The following is a 19,305-nucleotide window of genomic DNA, read 5'->3' as shown; positions in this document are numbered from 1 at the left end:
CTATATATAAAAGTATATATATACTCATATAATAAAATATATGTACTAGTATTAACAATAAATATAATAGGGATAAAATAGATATAATAATAATATGTACAAAATATGGTATTAAAAAGCATATTACATATATGTATATAACATAATATTTATATATGTACATAAGATGATATAAAAATATATACATTGAACAGCATAAGAAATATATGTAACTAATAACATTAAAATATATATATAATATATAAAATACATATAATATATATTAGAAATGATAATAATATAAAAACTATTTGTAGCACCCCAAACCCGGCCCAAACGTTATGACCGGATCCGACATGCCACATCGAAGCGTTCAAAACATTTTATATTGTTGATCCAGAAAAACTTACTTAGTGTTTTAAAAGATAATTTCATTATAGGTTAAAGTGAATGGAAGCTGTGCACCAGGTAGGAAACCGGAAAAGAGGAGGTGAGTCCATCGGACTGCTTAAGTACCAAACTCCCTTCGGATCCAATCCTAGACATGCAAACCACCATTGCCATACCTTAACGTCATGGATATTTCTAGGAAACCGATTTGATTAAGTCATTTTTAGGAAAAGTGATTAATTTTGGAAAATACTTTCATTGCGGAAGCTTTGTTTGTTGTCGTGTTATTTTGAAATCAATTGTTATTTTTGAAAACGTGCCCTAAAGCTATCCAATTTCAACAGTTAAAATAAGTAATACCTATCTTAGTAATACATATTAAAACCATTAAAAATAATTAAGCAGCCTTATTACATTTAAAACCCAAAACTTCAAACGTAAATAAAAGGATGTCTAGTTCACGGAAGAAAATCAAACTTTGAGCGGGTGGCCACTCCAAATTCCCTCACGACTCAAGCCCACTATGGTTGGGGATTTCTGCGTGGATGAAAATAAAAGGGTGAGTTTGGGGAAACTCGATAAGGAAAACCCATTCAAAGCCCAAGTCAGCTCAAGCCTATTGGGCCTAAGCCCATTCAGTAATAGTGGTAATTGGGCGAGCCCTTTTCATTACAATAAAGCGGGCCTTAGCCCTTATTCAGATAACAAGATGGCCCATAGGCCCATTTCAAAATACATGCAACATCAATAACATATGCAAGCCTATTTGGGAGACTACTCAACCCACCAACCACTACACTCCACCGTACCAGCCATATACTCCATGTGGGAATAGCTCAACCCACCCAAATTTAACACTCCACAGTTGCGACCTTCTTTGCTCGCTTATCGATAAATTGAGGCAAAGCCTCTAATACGTGGACAAGCCACTTTCGATGCTTCCTCCGTCAATATCCCAGTCCCATGCATCGATAATAACAACATGGCATGCAGTAAATAACAACAATCAAACATGCATTTAGGTCAATTTAACCTAGGGGTATTTGGTAATTTATCTACTAGGGGTAAAGCGTAAATTTTCCACTTTTAAAGGTATTTCAGTAATTTATCTATTTTAGGGTTTTTCATGCATATTCCTACCTTTCACGTACTACATAATCACGTCTCGAGGGTTCTTACGAATTGGGCTGATTGGCCCGTCATTCCAATTTTGGCCCATTAAGCCCAAAAATATCGAGGGCACGAAATCATGCACTTTGCGGTCCAAACATTGCAGCTTACCAAAAACATTAATCGATTTACCTCACGAGCATTCGCACACTCATAAATCTACAAAATACCGGTTTTCGGCATTTCGGCATTTCGCTTTTGCCGATCTAGATTAAGAAAGAGGTGTTAGTTACACACTGCTTTGCGACGATATCTTGTGAGATCCACACACGAACCGCCTACAATTGGATTACTAACACGTTAATCTAACTATTCAAATACAAACTACATATTAACCCCTTACAATATTCGGCCAACCACACCTACAGATCATAGTAAGCTTATAAGAAATCAATAAGCAACTCATTAACAAATTTTTGTCAATGTTTACCACATAATCATAATTTCACTGCAAGCTGTCTTCCTGAGCAACAGTCGCTAAATTATTTATAACTGGAGCTACGAAACTCCAAATCAAGTTCCGTTAATTTTCCCTGAAAATAGACTCATATATCTTCTATCCATAAAATTTTCAGAATTTTTGGTTTAGCCAATCAATACCATATTTTTCTCAAAGTTTCCCATGTTTCACTGTTTGACTAATCTGACCACTCTTCATTATGAATCAAATTTATCATTGTACAGAATTCAAAATATGTTTTTGTTTATTTCATTAGAAACTAGACTCAATAAGCTTTAATTACATAATTTATTTAGCTTCTAATTCATCTCCCACAATTTATGGTGATTTTCCAAAGTCACGTTACTGCTGCTGCCCCAAGAAGATTTATTACCAAATCACTCTTTCACACATACCTTGCATGCATGTTATTTAAACATGTATATCACCAATCAATCATCACATATCTATGATTTTACTTAAGAATAATCTCCATTTCATCATTTTAAAGCACAACATGTTAGCTGATTTTTCCTTTAACATCTAAGGCACATGCATGCTCATTTGTTTGGCTCAACTTCACCTATCTTCCATTTTTTCATCAAAAGAACATGAAACAACAACCATTTCCTTCATTTTAATTCATGACTAAATGCTCACAACACAACTAAAAACCAAAATATGCTTCAAGAGTTAAGGTAGAATCAAGAAGAACTCATGAACATCAAGATAGAAGCCAACTACCATGAACTTACCTTCAATTTTCTTCCCCAAGTGACCGAACACTCAAGAGCTTTCTCCTCTCCTTTCTCTTCTCTAACTTTCATCTATGATGAACAAAGATGGACAAAACTTTGTTCTTTTCACCCATTTTTCTTTTAATAAAATTTCATATTTCATCCATTTAATTCTTTAATACAAAAGACATGAAATTCTTATCATGAAACATTTACCTAACCCATTATCATGAAACATTTACCTAACCCATTATCATGGAACATTTACCTAACCTATTATCAATTTGTATCAATTTGTACCATAAATTATGGATATCAAGTGTACATTTTGTCTACAACAACATGATGGCTGGCCACTTCATGTAAAATGGGAGGTTTGTCATGCAAATCCTCCTATTTTGCACTCCTATTTATTTGGTCACTTCAATTTAGCCTATAGCATTTTCAAACATTTTCACATAGGTCCTATTTCATAATTTCACTTACAAATGACAAAATTAAAGCATAAAATTTTGCCAACATTCACAGAATTCCCGAAAATTGGGGCGTTACACTATTCATACGCTATATAAATACATACATATATATATATATAATAATGATGTTAGAAATATACAATGATATTAGAAATATATATAAAATAGTGTAAAAGATGTATAACTAATAATGTTAAAATATATACACAATAATATATATAACATACAATATTGAAAACATATATACATAATATATACTGAAAAATATATAGATATACATAATATAATATTAAAATATTTACATAATACATAAATATTAGGGATAAAAACGACTAATAATAATGCTACATAAGTATATACATAAATATATTAAAACATATACATATATATATATAAAAATAAAAAATATACACTAATATATAGTAATCATGATAATAATAATATTAAAATATAAAAAGTAAATATAATAAAGATATTAAAATAAAGTAATAAATTAACAACATATATAAATATATATATATACATATCGTATGCAAAATATACATTACTACATAGTAATATTAATAATAGTAATAGATTGATATTAGTAACAATAATAATAATAGAAAAGAAGAGATAAATAATAGTAAAAATGATAAAATTAACTAATTTAATGACAAAATAGCTAAACAAAAAAAAAAAGATTAAATCGAAATTAAAAGCAGAAAGTTTGGGGCGAATTCAGTAATAAAAACAAAAAGAAAGGACTTGATTGAATGCCTACAAAACAAATGAGGGCTAAAACACAATTATTCCTCCCTCAAAACACAACACAACAAAGGGACTAAATCACAAAGTGTTACATACTTTGTGGCCAAATTAAAAAAGCGAAAAAGTACTTGATTGTAGAAGCATGAAAAAGCGGAGGGCTAAAGTGCAATTAGCCCTCCAATGAAAACTGTGGATCCTTGAAGCGGGCGGGTCAATAAGCAGCCAACCCCAAACAGACGTCGTTTTGGGGTTTAAAACAACCCAAAACGACGTCGTTTTGGGGGCTATAAAGGCTAAAATTTGTAAAAAAATCATTTGGTGAGGAGAGAAAAAAAAAGAGAAGGAAGAGAGAAGGAAGGGGAGAGATTTTTGGCCATGGGCGATCCTAAACGATCATGGGACCACCGTCATTGGCGTCGTGCCAGCCACCATACACGGTGGTAGGAAAAGGTAATTTTCCTCTTTTTATGTTTTAAAATATTATTTTTATTTCTATTTATGTATTTGATAGGAAAGAAAAAAGATTCAAAAATGAACAAAAAATAAAAATAAAAAAATAGTAGATTCACTTTAGGGTTTGATCTGATTCAATGATATTGCACTGTTTTGGTATTTTGGAATTATTCTTGTATTTTAACCTACTAGTATTGGTGCAAAAAAAAATCCTCTTTGTATTGATAGCCAAAAATTCTTTTCTTTTTTCTTCCTTTTTTACATGATTTTTGAATGGCTTTTTATAGCCATCTTTTACATGACTTTCTATTATTTTTTTTTCTATTTCTTTTGTAGGTGATGGTGGCAGATTATGGATATCAAAAATGGGAGGAAAATGAGGCAAGTGGGAAAGTGGCTAGGTGGCTAGGGTTTCTTCCTTTCTCTTTTTGCTGGAAAATGTTTAGTACTAGTGGGCTAGGTTTAGGGTTTGTGAGTTGGGTATGTAATAGACCATTGGGTTTGGGCTGTTTAACAATTAGGTTATTTGTAAATGGACTGGGCCAAAATTGGCCTATAACACCATCAAATTTCCCTTTCTTTTTTCTTTTCTTTCTTTCCTTCTTTTCTTCTCTGTTTTCATTTCATATTCTGTTTCCTTTTTCATTTCTTTTGTTTCTTTTTATTTATTATAATATAATATATATATACTTATACTTAATATTTAAGTTTATTATAGTATTAATAATTATATGTATATAATCTTTCCACATGGATTTATCAACTCCATACACTTGTTTAAAATAAGATTTATTCATTATATAAATAGGCTCTTGGATTATGAATAAATGTACTCATCATCTTAGTTTTCCCTTTCTTTATTATCTTCATCTTGTTGTTATCTCTTTTAGTAAGTTAACACCAAGATCATGTAAAACATGTTTTATCCATAGCAATTCATAAATACCTTGTTCCATTCCTCAAAATTTTGCCTTTGCACTAGTCTTGTTATAACCTTTTGCTTCTCTCCGGTTGCGAAATGATTTGGTATTTTGATAATTTTAAATTCTAAATATTTAAGCTATTTATAGATGAGCTTAATAGACCATACTATAAATAACCTATTAATGTAACGGGCTAAAACAACAATTATTTCTTTAATAATTTTCCAAGCCTAATTTGGTGGCTTTTTTGATGGCTTTCAATGCAACCAACACATTAATCAACAACAGTTTTATCCAAAAATGGAAAATTGACTACTTTCTCATTCTTTATTTCTTGTTTCTCTCTTAATTTCTTTCTTTTTGTTTTCTACAATTCATTCTTGAGTTAAGATTTTTCGTCTTTTTGTGAATTCCAAATTAGAAAATAGAGAAAAGGCTTTATAATGCAACTAAGAATGGCAATAAGAATGAGTTGCTTTCTTTGCTACAAGAAGATGCACAGCTTCTCAACATATTTATTAATGGTCGTTACCCTAAAACACCTTTGCATGTAGCTATCATGCTTGGCAATTCTAAATTTGTTGATGAACTTCTCACTCGAATGCATGAGCTGGCTAACGAACTAAATTCCCAAAGGCAATCACTACTTCACTTAGCAGCAACCAAAGGGAACCATCAAATTGTGACAAGGTTAATGCAGGTTAACCTTGATATGTGCCTTGTTTGTAACCTTGATGGGAGGAACCCTCTTCACATTGCAACCATGAAAGGCTACATTTATGTGTTGGTAAAGTTGTTTTATGGCAAACCCTGGACAGCTCGATCACTAATGGCCCAAGGTGACACCATTTTGCATGGATGCGTAAGGTGCAACCAGCTCGAGGCTTTGGAGTTATTGGTAACTGAAGGAATTTTAGATCAATAGTTTGTAAATTGTCTAAACTATGAGGGTAACACCATCTTGCATATGGAAATAGTTGCTAACCAAAAATAGGTATGTACCATGGATCTAAACTAACTATGAAGTTTGAATATCTTAAAGTAATAAATAAATTACTTGAAAAAAATATATAAATATAATCACTCTCTCTCTGTATTTATATATGCATGCAGGCCATAAAGTTTTTGATTTATCGGGAAGAGGTGGACAAGAACCGTAAGAATAAAGATGGTCTCAAGGTACTTAATCTTTTATCACAAAGCCAAAGAGATGAGTTTGCTAACGATGAGTCATTGTCTGACGTAATAAGGAACAACATCTTATTATCAAAACAAGAACCTGATCAATCAAATGCAATACCGAAAGCTAAGGGAAGAAATGTTGATTGGTTGGAAAGAAAATGCCACCACCTAATCCTGGCGGCTTTGCTGCTAGCAAACATGGCATTCCATGCAGCCGTCAATCCTCCTAGTGGAGTTTGGCAAGACAACGACCCAAGTCACAGGGCAGGGCATCTCTCATCATCATCCAATTGCTTATACCCAATTTCTTATAAGCGGATTGCCAATCCAAATACATATACCCAATTCCTCATATCAAAAACATTTGGTTTCATGGCATCTCTCATCATCATCCAATTGCTTATAAGCGGATTGCCAATCCGGCGTAAATTGTTTAAGTGGGTTTTAATGGTCGCCATGTCGGTTGCCATTGCTGCCATGGTATTTGCATATGCAGTCTCTCTCGTACCTTTAACATCCGATCCTGCATACTCTTTGCTACTCATAAGGCTTTGGACCAGCTTCATGATCTTACTGTTTGCTGCGCAGGGGGTTCGACTGATGATTAAATTTTTCAAGTTTGTGGGGAACTTAATAATGAGGTTCATAAACTGGATCTCTTCTGAAGCTTAATAATGCCAGTAATCTACTTGCTCACCAGAAATTACAACTTCAACTAGCTTTTGGTTATAATATCCAAGCTTAAGCCTTAGAGGCAGGGCTTATGAATGCAAAAAATTGTGCATTTTTTTTTCATATTGAATGGGAATAAAACAAACTCAGATTTTAACATGTTTTAGGGGTTCTTTTATTTTTTTAACTTTTTTGAAGTTTTTTTAATTTTTGTTTAATATTTAAAATAGAAATTAAAACTCAATAATTATTTTTTAACCAAAGTATTCTCCATATGTTATTTTACTTTCCATAAAAATTACATTTTTTTTAGTGTTTATGGTTGCATCTCAACAATGTGATGCTTCATTGGTCATCCATACAAGCAATTTTAAAATGTACACATGGCATCTATTTATTAATTTTTGCTAAGTCAACAAATAAAATTAACGGTGTTAAGACTTACATGAAAAAATAATATATGTATTGAAGATAAATTTTTTTATTACAAATATCACCTTTTGAAAAATAGTAATGTTTTGATATTTGATATTTCAAATTGTCATTATTTTCAATGTATAATTATTTTTATTTATTAATTCATTTTATTTTAATTGCCTTTTTGAATTGTGTTTAAGGTGCATAATTTATGTGATTTTTTTATTTAACCATAGCTTTTTATATTTTAGTTAGGGCTTGTCTAATAAATTGTTAAAAAATTAAATTATTTTAAATATTAATTTTTAATTGATTTAATTTTTACACATTTGATAATCTAAAATAAAAAGAAAATCTAATAAAATTTGAGAATAATTTATTATAGGATGATCCTAAAATCTAATAAAATTTGAGAATAATTTATATTAGGATGAAATTATTATTATACATCCATCCATATTCAGCCTACTCTCTAACTTTATTTTTTTAAAGAAGATAAATATTAAAATTATACATGAACTTTGATTTAATGTGTAGCTGTATACATGAATTTTAATTTGGTGCAATTATACATATGAAACTCTAATTGTGGTTCAAACGCATACTTGAAACTTTAATTTTGATTTAATCATACACATTTAGATAAATAAATACATCAATTTATTTTTATATTAGATAAATATAATTATTTATGTATGCAATATATAAACAAAAATGATGTTATATCAATAATTGTATTAATAATTTACAAGAATTGGATCAAATCAAAATCTCATGTATAAAATTGTACAAATTCAAAGTTCATGTATATAATTACATATTAAACTATAATCCATGTATAGTTTTGAGATTTATTCTTAAAAACATAACTAATTAAAATAAAAAATCAAATAACATAGAAACTTTAAAATTTACACAATTCTTATTAGGGAAGATTCAATGCAATATAATTTTTACTTTTAAAAATGTATAATATGAAATAGGAAACAATTTAAAATGGAAAAAATTCACTGTCTAGAAATTAAATTTTAGAAAAATTGGTTGCACAAAAATAAATAAAAATATTAACTTTTGAAAAAAAACAAAATGATTAAAAATTGTAAAAGAAGAAATATGTTTGTTTATAATTGAAAAAATTAATTGTTTTAAGTAATTTAATTAAAGTTAAATTAAGAAGATACTAGAAATAAATGAGTGTATAATAATACCTTGTTATCTTTAAAATTTAATAACATGGTAATATTTTATTGGTGTATAAAACCTATACTTTTAGGATGATCCTAATATAAGTTATTACCATAAAAAGATTATAAAAAAGTATGAAAAATGATAAGTAAATACTTAATGGAGAAAATTTTTAATTAATTCAATTTTACTTATTTAATATTATATTATCTTATAAAAATTTACATTTAAAAATTTGGTTGCTTTTAAAATAAGGTGAAAGGTTTAAAATTAAGGATAAAAGATAAAAGATAATTTTATTATTTAAAATCTATTTTTATCAAACAATCTAATTATATTCCATAATTAATTTTAGGTAAACTACACTAATAGTCACCTAACTATTAGTAAATTTCTTTTGTCATCCAACTAGTAGTTAATTTTTTTGTCACCCAACTATGAACGGTTATAAAATGGTCACTTAATTATTCAATTTTATTTTTATTTTTTAATCAACTAATAGTGGCAGCTTTTAAAATTAGCATAATGACAACTTTAACCCTCAACATTTATACATTGTGTCAATTTAATCTTGATTCTAAAAAAATCTAGCCCTCAACATTTCCACATTGTGTATTTTGATTTCATTTTTGTAGTTTTGCTTTTCTTTGTGACCCTTTCACACAAAAAGCTAAAAAAAATTATATGCTAAATTTGATTAAAAATTTACAAAAAATAGAAACACCAAAAATTCAAGATAATAATTTTTATCTTTTCTCACTCTTTTAAAAAAAAAAAAACCCTTCAATGTCACAAAGAAAAGCAAAACAACAAAAAGACCAAATTACACAATATGTAAATGTTGAGGGTTATTTTTTTAGAATCAAGAATAAATTGACATAATTTATAAATATTAAGGGTTAAATTTTCTATTATGTTAATTTTAAAAATTGTCACCATTAGTCCACTAGTAATCAAAAAAGACAAAATTGAATAGTTGGGTGATCATTTTGTAACTTTTAATAATGGGGTGACCAAAAAGAAAATTTACTAATAGTTAGATGACTATTTTGTAAGTTTTAATAGTTAAGTGGCCAAAAAAAATTATTAATAGTTAAGCAGGCAAAGGTATGTTCTGTTTATACGATCCCTTATCGTTTGTTTCTCATAGGTCATCATTTTGACCTACCGTAGTTTTCGGTGTTCGCAGATTAGTGAGATAAGAAGGTTAATAGGACCATTGCCTGAGAAGTTGGCCATTTATTGTTCTGATGCAGCCATAGCAAGATATTTAAGGGCACAAAACTGGAATCTCAAGAAGGCTACTAAAATGCTGAAAGAAACCTTGAAATGGAGAGCGGAATACAAACCAGAAGAGATTCGTTGGGTATGTCACATGCGTTCTCCTATGATTTATCTGTAGTTTCCAATAGGAAGTGCCAAATGCATGCTGGATTTGGCCGTTTTAGTATGCTCGTAACAAGTTCTCTATTTTATTTAGTAACTTGAGGGTACTATGGTCTAGGAATTGACAATCTGTTGCCTTAGATCTTTCTTAGCAATTGCATTCTTTTGCATTGTTTTCATGCACTCGGTATGGTTCATTGAAGTAGGAATTTAACTACACTGAATTTAACCATCAGAGAGAAACCCATGTTCAATCTAGTTATTAAGGCAGAATTCTAGTGATTAGGCAGGTCAGAGGCTTTATCCTCTGTCATGTAAACAATACCTGGTTCAGGATCAATTTTTTTTCTTTGCGGTATGGTATTTTAACGAAATTTTTTAATTTTTTATTTCTTTATTATTTATGATGTAGGAAGAGGTTGCTCATGAAGCTGAGAGGGGAAAGATATACAGATCAAATTATATAGATAAGCATGGAAGAACAGTTCTTGTTATGAGACCTAGTTGCCAGGTTTCATCTGACTTCCTCTATATCTCTATAATTCATATATCTGGTACTACATAAAAGTAGACACAATTTTGAGCCTATAGTATTAGATTTTCATGTAATTTACCCTTAATTTTAAAATATAATAAACAAATTTTGTAACTTAAATTTACTACTTAAATTTTCGACACTTATTTTTAGTTGATAAAAAAAACCTTAGTTAATGATAAAATTTTGATCAAAGAAATATATAACAAAAATAAACTTTGAATAAAAAGGTATATGGTAGAAAAATTAATTAATGGTCAAATCCTCTTATTATTCTTTTTATGGTAATTTGGTTAATTTTAATTTTATATTTGAATTTAAAATTTTAGTTTTGACCCGAACTGAGCAGTTAATTTATTAGGTCAATTTATGCTATTAATCTCGTATTATGCATAGGTTGTGGATTTAGTTCATATTCTCTACTTTGATCATTTTTAATCCCTATATTTTTTAAAATTTTTAAATTTCAATATTGACTCAAACAATAGCCGTTAAATCAATTAACTAAAATAGCATGACTTTTTGTGAATATTATGTGAAAATAACAAGTTAACATGGCACGACACATAAGATAAAATATTTATAAAATAATTTTTGAAAATAAAAATTTAATTTAATGGGTACCATTTGGTTCAGATTACGATTTTAAAATTTAAAAAGTAATGAGACTAAAAGATGATCAACTTAGAGTACATAGACGAAACATGCAACTTATGCATAGTATAAAGACTAATAAGAGAATTTAGCGTTAATTAATTGAATATCATATATATGTTTAATATATCAAAGGTAGACAAACTCATGTGACAAGTGGTGGATCTCCTTTCTTTTATAAATTTTTAAAACAATTTATTTAACTCTGAAATATATTTATTTTATAATTTGATATATATTTTCCAATTAACATTTTAATTTTAAATTACTCCTTAAATGCTTTTTAGATAAATACTCGTTAAAATATCATTATCTTTTATTTTATTTTCCTATTAAAATTTTATTATTTTTATTAAAATATTATTATCTTTTACAAGAAATTCATGATAATAATTATTTTAAAATTTATGAGTTAATAAATCTATTTTAAAATTTAAGAGATGATAATAATTATTTTAAACTTTAAGAGATCATAATAATTATTTTAAACTTTAAGAGATCATAATAATTATTTTAAATTTTAAGAGGAATTATGATAATCATAATTATTTTTAAAATTTAATTACCCACCGTTAATTCTATAAATAGTTAAATACTACCTATAGTGAAAAGTGTTTTCAACTTCCATGCAATTTCTTCGACATTAAAATTTTTTACACCATTTTCTCATATAATTTTTTGATTTCATGTATTTTTATTTCATGTGAACCTTTAGAGAATTGATTGTAAACTCTTAGTGGAGGACTAAGGGATCCCTTAAATATATTTATGTGAACCCTCACATGAAGTTTACTATATGAGAACTTTAAGTGCAAACACTTCTATGTGAGTCTATGTGCAACCCCTTAAGTGCGAACCCATATGTACGTAAGGTTACTATGCGACCATATAGAGTCTGAATCCTGTGAGCGAACCCTTTTGTGCGAGCCTTGTGTGTGAACCCCTAGTGTGTGAACCCTTGCATGCAAACCTCGATTGCGAACCTATGTGTAGAAACATATAGGATTCATTAGTGAACTCTTAGTATATTAATGCGAACCCTAGTAATAATGTACAGACCCTAGGTGTGCAAACCGTTATGCAAACTATAGGTGTTTAACTCTTTTTGTGCGAATCCCATTGTAAGAGCCCTTATATGCGAACCCTACATGTACGAGCCCCTAGTGTGCGAACCCCCTACATATGCGAACCCTTTAGGTGAACCTTTGTATGCAAAACCCTATAGGCAAACTCCCTATTTCTAGCCCATATGCAAAACTATGTAAGAATTTGTATGTGAGCCTTTAGGATAATCATGCGAACCTAAATTGTTTATACATGCAGACCTAAACTGAATATTATATGTGAACCCTAGCATGAGTATGTATGCGAGCCAGGTATTATGTGAACTTCTAATTTATATCTTCACGAACTCTACATGATTATTTATGTGAACTGTATATAGCATGGAAACCCTTTTATATGATAATATGCCAACCCTTAGGTGCGAACCTACATGTGCAAACATTACATGCGAACCTTTATGTATGTGTTAAGATAAACTAGGCCTGTTAATTCACATGTAGATACTAAGTATGTGACACTGTTTTTAACTCGCACAAATTATATGTGTATGTGAAATTGATGTGAATAAATGCATGAATACATGTCATTAAATGTTAGTATATGATAATAAACGTGCTTGTTAAGCATAGTATCAAACATTGATAATGAGTATGATATGATGAGTATATATGCATAAATACATGAAATCAGGTACGAAGGATGGGAAAGTTCCATAGGAGTGTAATGCCTTAAATAATTTAAGTCTGTTTTTGTGAAATCTGACATAAATGAGTATTTGCCTCAGTGGTTAATCTGTATGATGACTTTTCGCTTATATTCTTAGTGTGGGTTGTAAAAGAAATTAATTCTCTGTAAACATTTTGTATAGGAGAATGTGGTGAGACGGTGGTTTCGCTCAATCGGGCTAATATGTGCGCGCGATCGAGTTTGATAGCGATAAGTGTATACGCATTGCTCGATTTCGTATTGATGATTTTGTAACTAGATTACTAAAAACGATGTTTGGTATACTGTTTTTAGGTTTGGGAGGTCTCGGGATTGCTTTTGCATCAAAATCGAACCAAGTGTGTACTCTTAACACGAAAAATCAAGTTTTGACGAAAGCCAAAAATAGGTTCTGTCGACTCCACAAGAACGTACGGCCGATCGTGTAGTTGGCTGTGTGCGAGACACGACCGTGTGACTGATGAAGGTTTGGCCGTGCGCAAGACACGACCATGTGATGGTGTGAGTGTGGTCGTGTGGACCACACGGGCTAGGCAAAGTTAGGTGTGTAGGCCCACACAGACATGCCACACAAGCATGTGGGTTTTGGGTCAGGCCGTGTGAGCCACTCAGGTAAGGCCAATTTGGGCGTGTGGGCTACACGGGCATGTAGGCCCATAATTCTGAAATTTTCCCTAAGGTTGCACGGGTCGTTTAGATCGACTATATGCCTATCGTAGGGTCGGTAAAGACAAACCAAACCTTAAATCATGTGATCTGGTATTCTAATAATCTGCTCTAAGTAGGACACTAATATGTATGTCTGACTGTTCTGTTGGAGTATATATGTTATCTGTATATGAGCATGTTAAGCATGATATTTTTGTATCTGTATTCTGTATCTATGATTGGGGTAGGAATTGGATATGTGGAGGAAGTGATCTATATGACAACTTTTTGCCTATATTCTGGCGGCTTGACTGCATATTATATGTCATGATTCTTATTAATACTATATGGTATGTAGGGATGGTAGGTGTTTTTAACCCCACATGGTGTGATGGGATGGTCGGAGATGGTGTGTAGAGGATTGGAGTAGGACTCTGGGTATCTTTTACCTTATCGATTACGCTCTCTGTCTCATCATGGACTTAGGTGCGAATCATGTCATTGTATATGAGATTTCTATGTATATTGCATGTCTACTTCTGTTGGGTTACACACTAATTTTACGAAAACTCACATCTATTTGTCTGTTTTGTTAAAGTAATCCACAGACTTAGGCGGGTCGGTGCGGCAAAGGCTCAGCGGTGTCCACTCTATCGAGATCTGTTTTTATTTAGTAATAATGATTAAATTTAAAAATCAGGTTTTTCTTGAGAGTTTGTAATTTTTAGGACTCTCTGAACTGTATGGTTTAACTGTTGGATTTGGATTTTCTTTTTGTTTTCTTTTCTTCAAACGTTAACGAAAACACTTTCCACAAATAATGGTTTTTGGAAAAACGAGCTTGGTTTTGTTTTAAACGATTTTCGAACTTCTACTGTGAAATAAACGGTTGATTTCAATGCACAACTAAAACGGTTCCAACAATTTATATGTATAAACGAAAATGTTTTATAACATTTGGACGTTTGATTAAGTATCTAATCGTGGTTGTCGAAACCATTTTTTTTCATTTTTTTTTCGATTTAAAAATGATGGATCGACTTTTTGGAAAGCGAAAATGGAGTTGCCACCAATCTTTTTTTGTTTAGGTGTGATCGGATCACCTAGAAATTTGGGTTGTTTTAATAAAACATTTTGGTTTACTAAAACAATGATTTTGGTCTACGAAAATATGAGAAAATAGGCTCGGGAGTCGGTTACGTATGAGGAAGGATTAGCACCCTCATTACGCCCAAAATTGGTACCAAATCGATTAAATACTGTCCTTTTGTCTAAAATTAAAAATGTTTTTGAAATGTGGTTCTTGTTAATAACATTTGAATAACCCGAGTCCTTTGCCAAAAATCTTCTTGTTTCGACGTTCGAAAATTTATAATTCGAAAATAACAAAAGAATGCCCAACTATTTGGTCCAACGAAAAATCGATACCCAGCTCAGTAGGGCACGATTCCTCGAATTTCCAAATATTAACCATTGCCTCACCTTGGAAGATATGAGTGAAATTTCGAAGAGACATTCGATTATTTTGAACAAACGGGAGATTGCAACCCAACACGATAGAGCACTATTCCCCGAATTGCCAAACATCGAACATTTCTTTCATTTTAAAGAGTTTTTAGAAAACGTGAGTGAAATTCCAAAGGGATCTTCGATTGTTTTGAACAAATGAAAAAGCGCAACCCAGCACGATAGGACACAACATTTTAAATCCTCGATACAAGATCATTTTATAATTTCCAAAACTCATGCTTTTGAAATTTTAAAAGGATATTTAGTTATTTAGGCTAAACAAGAAAAATTGAAACCTAGGAAGTTATGGTACTATTTTCTTGAATTTCCTAAATTCGAAATATTGCCTTATTTTTAATTTGAAAAAAACATGGACGAAATCTCTAGAGAATATTTATTTGGTCAAACAGAAAATCGAAACCTAACACGTTAGGGCACAATTTCTCTAATTACCAAACACGAAATATTACATTGCTTTGAAATTTTATTTTTTTATTTTTTTTAAAAGGGAGTGATTATGGAAACAAACTTGCAACGTATTTATTCGATTCATTTGAAGCAAAGAAAATGAAATGAATAACTTCAGGAAAATAGGTTGATTTCAAGCAAATAGGTTGGCAATCTCAATCATAATATAATACATGGGGATGCAAAACAAAGTAACAAACATGGAAAACATATATCAATAATATGTTATACAATTTTTTGAAAAGTACAAACACAAAAATTGAAACATGCCCAATGATAATAATCTTACCACATACACTATTTAACGTTTCTAACTAATGGTTAAATAAAAATCTATTTTAAGAAAAATATTTTAAAAGGTAATAAAAATGTTAAAACAAATAAACTTGGAATGAACAATTTAAAAGTAGCTAAATTATATATATATACATAAGCAGATAATACATGCAAAAAATTTACAATAGATCATAAAATAAATAAAAATAAAAATAAATAATACATAAAGTATATAAAGTTTAACATATAAATGAGCTTCAAAATAAGTATTATAAGAGGAAATTTAAAGTTAGTGTTATGCAAAATAATTTAAAACCAAGATTCAAAAATGTATATATGTATATGATATATATTATGTGCATAGCAATAGTAATGTGTACCTATATAAAATTTTAAAACGAATAATGTACATATTAACAAGTTGTAACATAGATGAATTATATAAATGCAACCATGTAAGAATATCCAAAAGAATATAAGAATGACATACTATATAATATAAATCAATAATTATACAAAATAATTTGAAACAAGATTTACTTACCAACAATTAACAAGATACATAAAGCATAAAACTTAATATAAACATTGTATATAAAAAAAATAGTAATATAGGCAAGTGTTTGAAATAAACAAAGTATAATTTAAAATTGGGGAATAAATGGTATACATAAATAGATTTAAAGGGAAAAATATAAACATGTTTGCAAGGGAATTCAAATAAGTAATTCAATTAAATTATGTATATATATATATATATATAAAATAAAGAAAATAAAATAAAATAACAAAATGAAAAATGAACAAAGGGAATACAAGAAATTAAAATCAACATTTTTTGCTTTGGATTTTTATCTCTATGTGAAAATACAATGTTTTTTTTTTATCCCTCCTTCCCCTTTTACATTTGGTTTTATGATGGCTTTTATAGCCTTGTTACAATATTTTTTTTTATTATTTACTATCTTTTCTTTTTACAAGTGGTAGACAAAAGAGGACTAGGGCGGCGCTTAGGGCGGCACATAGGGTGAAGAGGTTAGGTTTTTTTCTTTTTCTTCATTTTTTTATTTTTTTTATTTTTTATTTTGGGTTGTATTTGGGCTTGGGGTATTTTGGATTTTAGTTGAGTTTTGGTATTTGGGCTGTGATTTTATTGGGCCCCGGGCAAAATTTGGGTCTTACAGTGGTTTTACCAACGTACTGTCGGTTTCATAAACCTTATTCGTAACATTCTCGGATTCAACCATAACGTTTAGGCCGTATTTGGGGTGTTACAATGAGACTGTGACAATTTAAGTATACACCGAAAGTCAATACTGTACGTAGTAGACGGCAACGTCATCAAAATTGGATAAGCTAGGATGGTAATTTAAAAAGCCATTAAAATCGGGTCGACCGAGATGATAGTTATTGTAGTAAAAAGCCATCAAAATCGGGCAATTGGAATGGTAAGTTATTGTAGTGAAAGTCATCGTCATAGATGACAAGTGAATGACCATCGTCACCAGAAAAACAAATTCAAGAAGGTCAGTTATTGATATGTGTTTTCGGTGTGCCGAGCATTGTTCGAAGGCGGTTAGGATAGGCAGTTGGGAAATTTGCATGTGCGTTGCATCATAAATATATCATGTATATGCATTGATTGTTAGAAAAACGGGTTTAGCAAACGTAGCAGAAAATAAATTTAGAGAAAAACCAGAGTTTTTTAAAAAAAAAATTGTAGAACAAGAACTTGTTTAACACTTAATTAAAATTGTAACTTTTCGATTTGTCTAGTATCAATGCTTCGACCGAGTAGTTTTCTCCACTATCCTCAATCTCAAATCTGTCAAGTGTGGACTCACTTCAAATAAAAAAAATTTCAAAATAATTTATATCTGATTTATATAAATTGTTCCTCTTTATTCCTCTTGTCCAACCTCTCTTACGTTCAAAATTTTATCTTGTTTTAATACTTATTGTTTGTTTGATTTTGTAAGTATAAAAATAAATTTACAAAAAAATCCAAACAAATATGGGTTTTAATTATACTTATAAAATCTATATTTGTTTATGTTTTATTGTAAATTTATTTTTATACTATAAAATCAAACAAATAATAAGTATTAAAAATATTAAACAAATAAATTATAATTATAAAAACAAATTTACCTTTCAAAAAAATTGTTGTTGTCTCCTTTCACCCTAAACCAAACTTACAATAAATATTCAAACAACATTAAGATATGTTGCCTCCTCCTTTAAATTCTTAACCTAGCTAAAATAAAATTACAAAAATAACCTCTCAAAACCCTTATTCTTTTCTCTTCTCTGCTGCCTCTTCCCTTTCTTCTCCTTAGCTGCTGCTTTTTTTTTTTGAGGGGACAATGGCTTTCTTATAGAGAAACACTTTTAACACCCGTAAGGGCTAAATTGGTCAGTTCAGGCTGTCAAACCGCGTGATTGCGTGGTCACCTCCGGCGAAAAGTAGTTCTGCCTGTCAGATCCCTTCCTCCAACCATTAAAAATTATTTTTCCCAACTCGTATTTGAATGGTATAACCCGTATTTTTCCTAACTAGTGCCTTCTATCCACTACCCTCCACCCTTAAAAATATTTTTTTTCTTTTGCATAATAGACTAATGATTAGGGCCAAAAAACAAGGATGGTGCCGCCTCTCCACCACCCACACCATACCATTTTAGTAAATAATAGGAGTAGGATACCATTTTAGTAATTTTTTATTGTTTTTATATTATACAAGTAAAAAAAATCGCCTATCCATTACCCTCTACCCTTAAAAAACTCTTCTTTTTTTTTTTCTATAATAGTTATAGACTAATGATTCGGGTCAAAAAAATAAGGGTGGTGTCACCCCTCTACCACCCAAACCATACCATTTTCATAAATAATGGGAGTGAGATACCATTTTGGTAATTTTCTATTATTTTTATATTATACAAGTAAAGCAGCCATTATTGGGGTAGTCCCAAGTCATTAACGCTTTTGAGCCAGTCCATTTGTGGTAATACATTAAAGAGGTGGATCCAAGTTCCTTAGTCTAAAAGGTCCAAACAAGATACCAACACTTGGGGAGAAAGACACGATTATAGGCGTCTATGGGAGACCCACTTTTGGTTGGGCTTATTGGACTATCGGATGAGGAAGAATGGTAATGTCGAGCTTTACCCCTTTGTAATATGGGTATCTATTAACAAAATAATACTCTTATTTTGGGCTGGGGCTAGAAAAAAGATAGTGACCATATTTCGGCTAAGCTTGGAGA

General features: G+C 30.3%; 1 protein-coding gene across 1 annotated transcript; it reads left to right on the top strand.

Moving 5' to 3' along the window:
• The first annotated feature begins 5,876 nt into the window (after positions 1-5,876).
• On the top strand, positions 5,877-10,724 carry LOC108484964 (uncharacterized). Its single transcript, XM_053029393.1, has 4 exons — positions 5,877-6,215; positions 6,431-6,979; positions 9,963-10,139; positions 10,572-10,724. The coding sequence occupies exons 1-4, from the start codon at positions 5,877-5,879 to the stop codon at positions 10,722-10,724; spliced, it is 1,218 nt and encodes a 405-aa protein (XP_052885353.1).
• The last annotated feature ends 8,581 nt before the right edge of the window (positions 10,725-19,305 follow it).

This window comes from Gossypium arboreum, chromosome 6, assembly GCF_025698485.1.
Source record: "Gossypium arboreum isolate Shixiya-1 chromosome 6, ASM2569848v2, whole genome shotgun sequence".
NCBI lineage: Eukaryota > Viridiplantae > Streptophyta > Magnoliopsida > Malvales > Malvaceae > Gossypium > Gossypium arboreum.
Note: the sequence above shows the minus strand (reverse complement) of the source record. Positions and strands in the feature narration are given on the sequence as shown.

Bases quoted from the DNA above. Each gene is read 5' to 3' on its own strand.
- LOC108484964 (XM_053029393.1), top strand. From the start codon at position 5,877: ATGCTTGGCAATTCTAAATTTGTTGATGAACTTCTCACTCGAATGCAT. The intron at 6,216-6,430 runs GTAACTGAAGGA...ATATGCATGCAG, and splicing joins TCGAGGCTTTGGAGTTATTG to GCCATAAAGTTTTTGATTTA. The intron at 6,980-9,962 runs GTATTTGCATAT...CGGTGTTCGCAG, and splicing joins CGGTTGCCATTGCTGCCATG to ATTAGTGAGATAAGAAGGTT.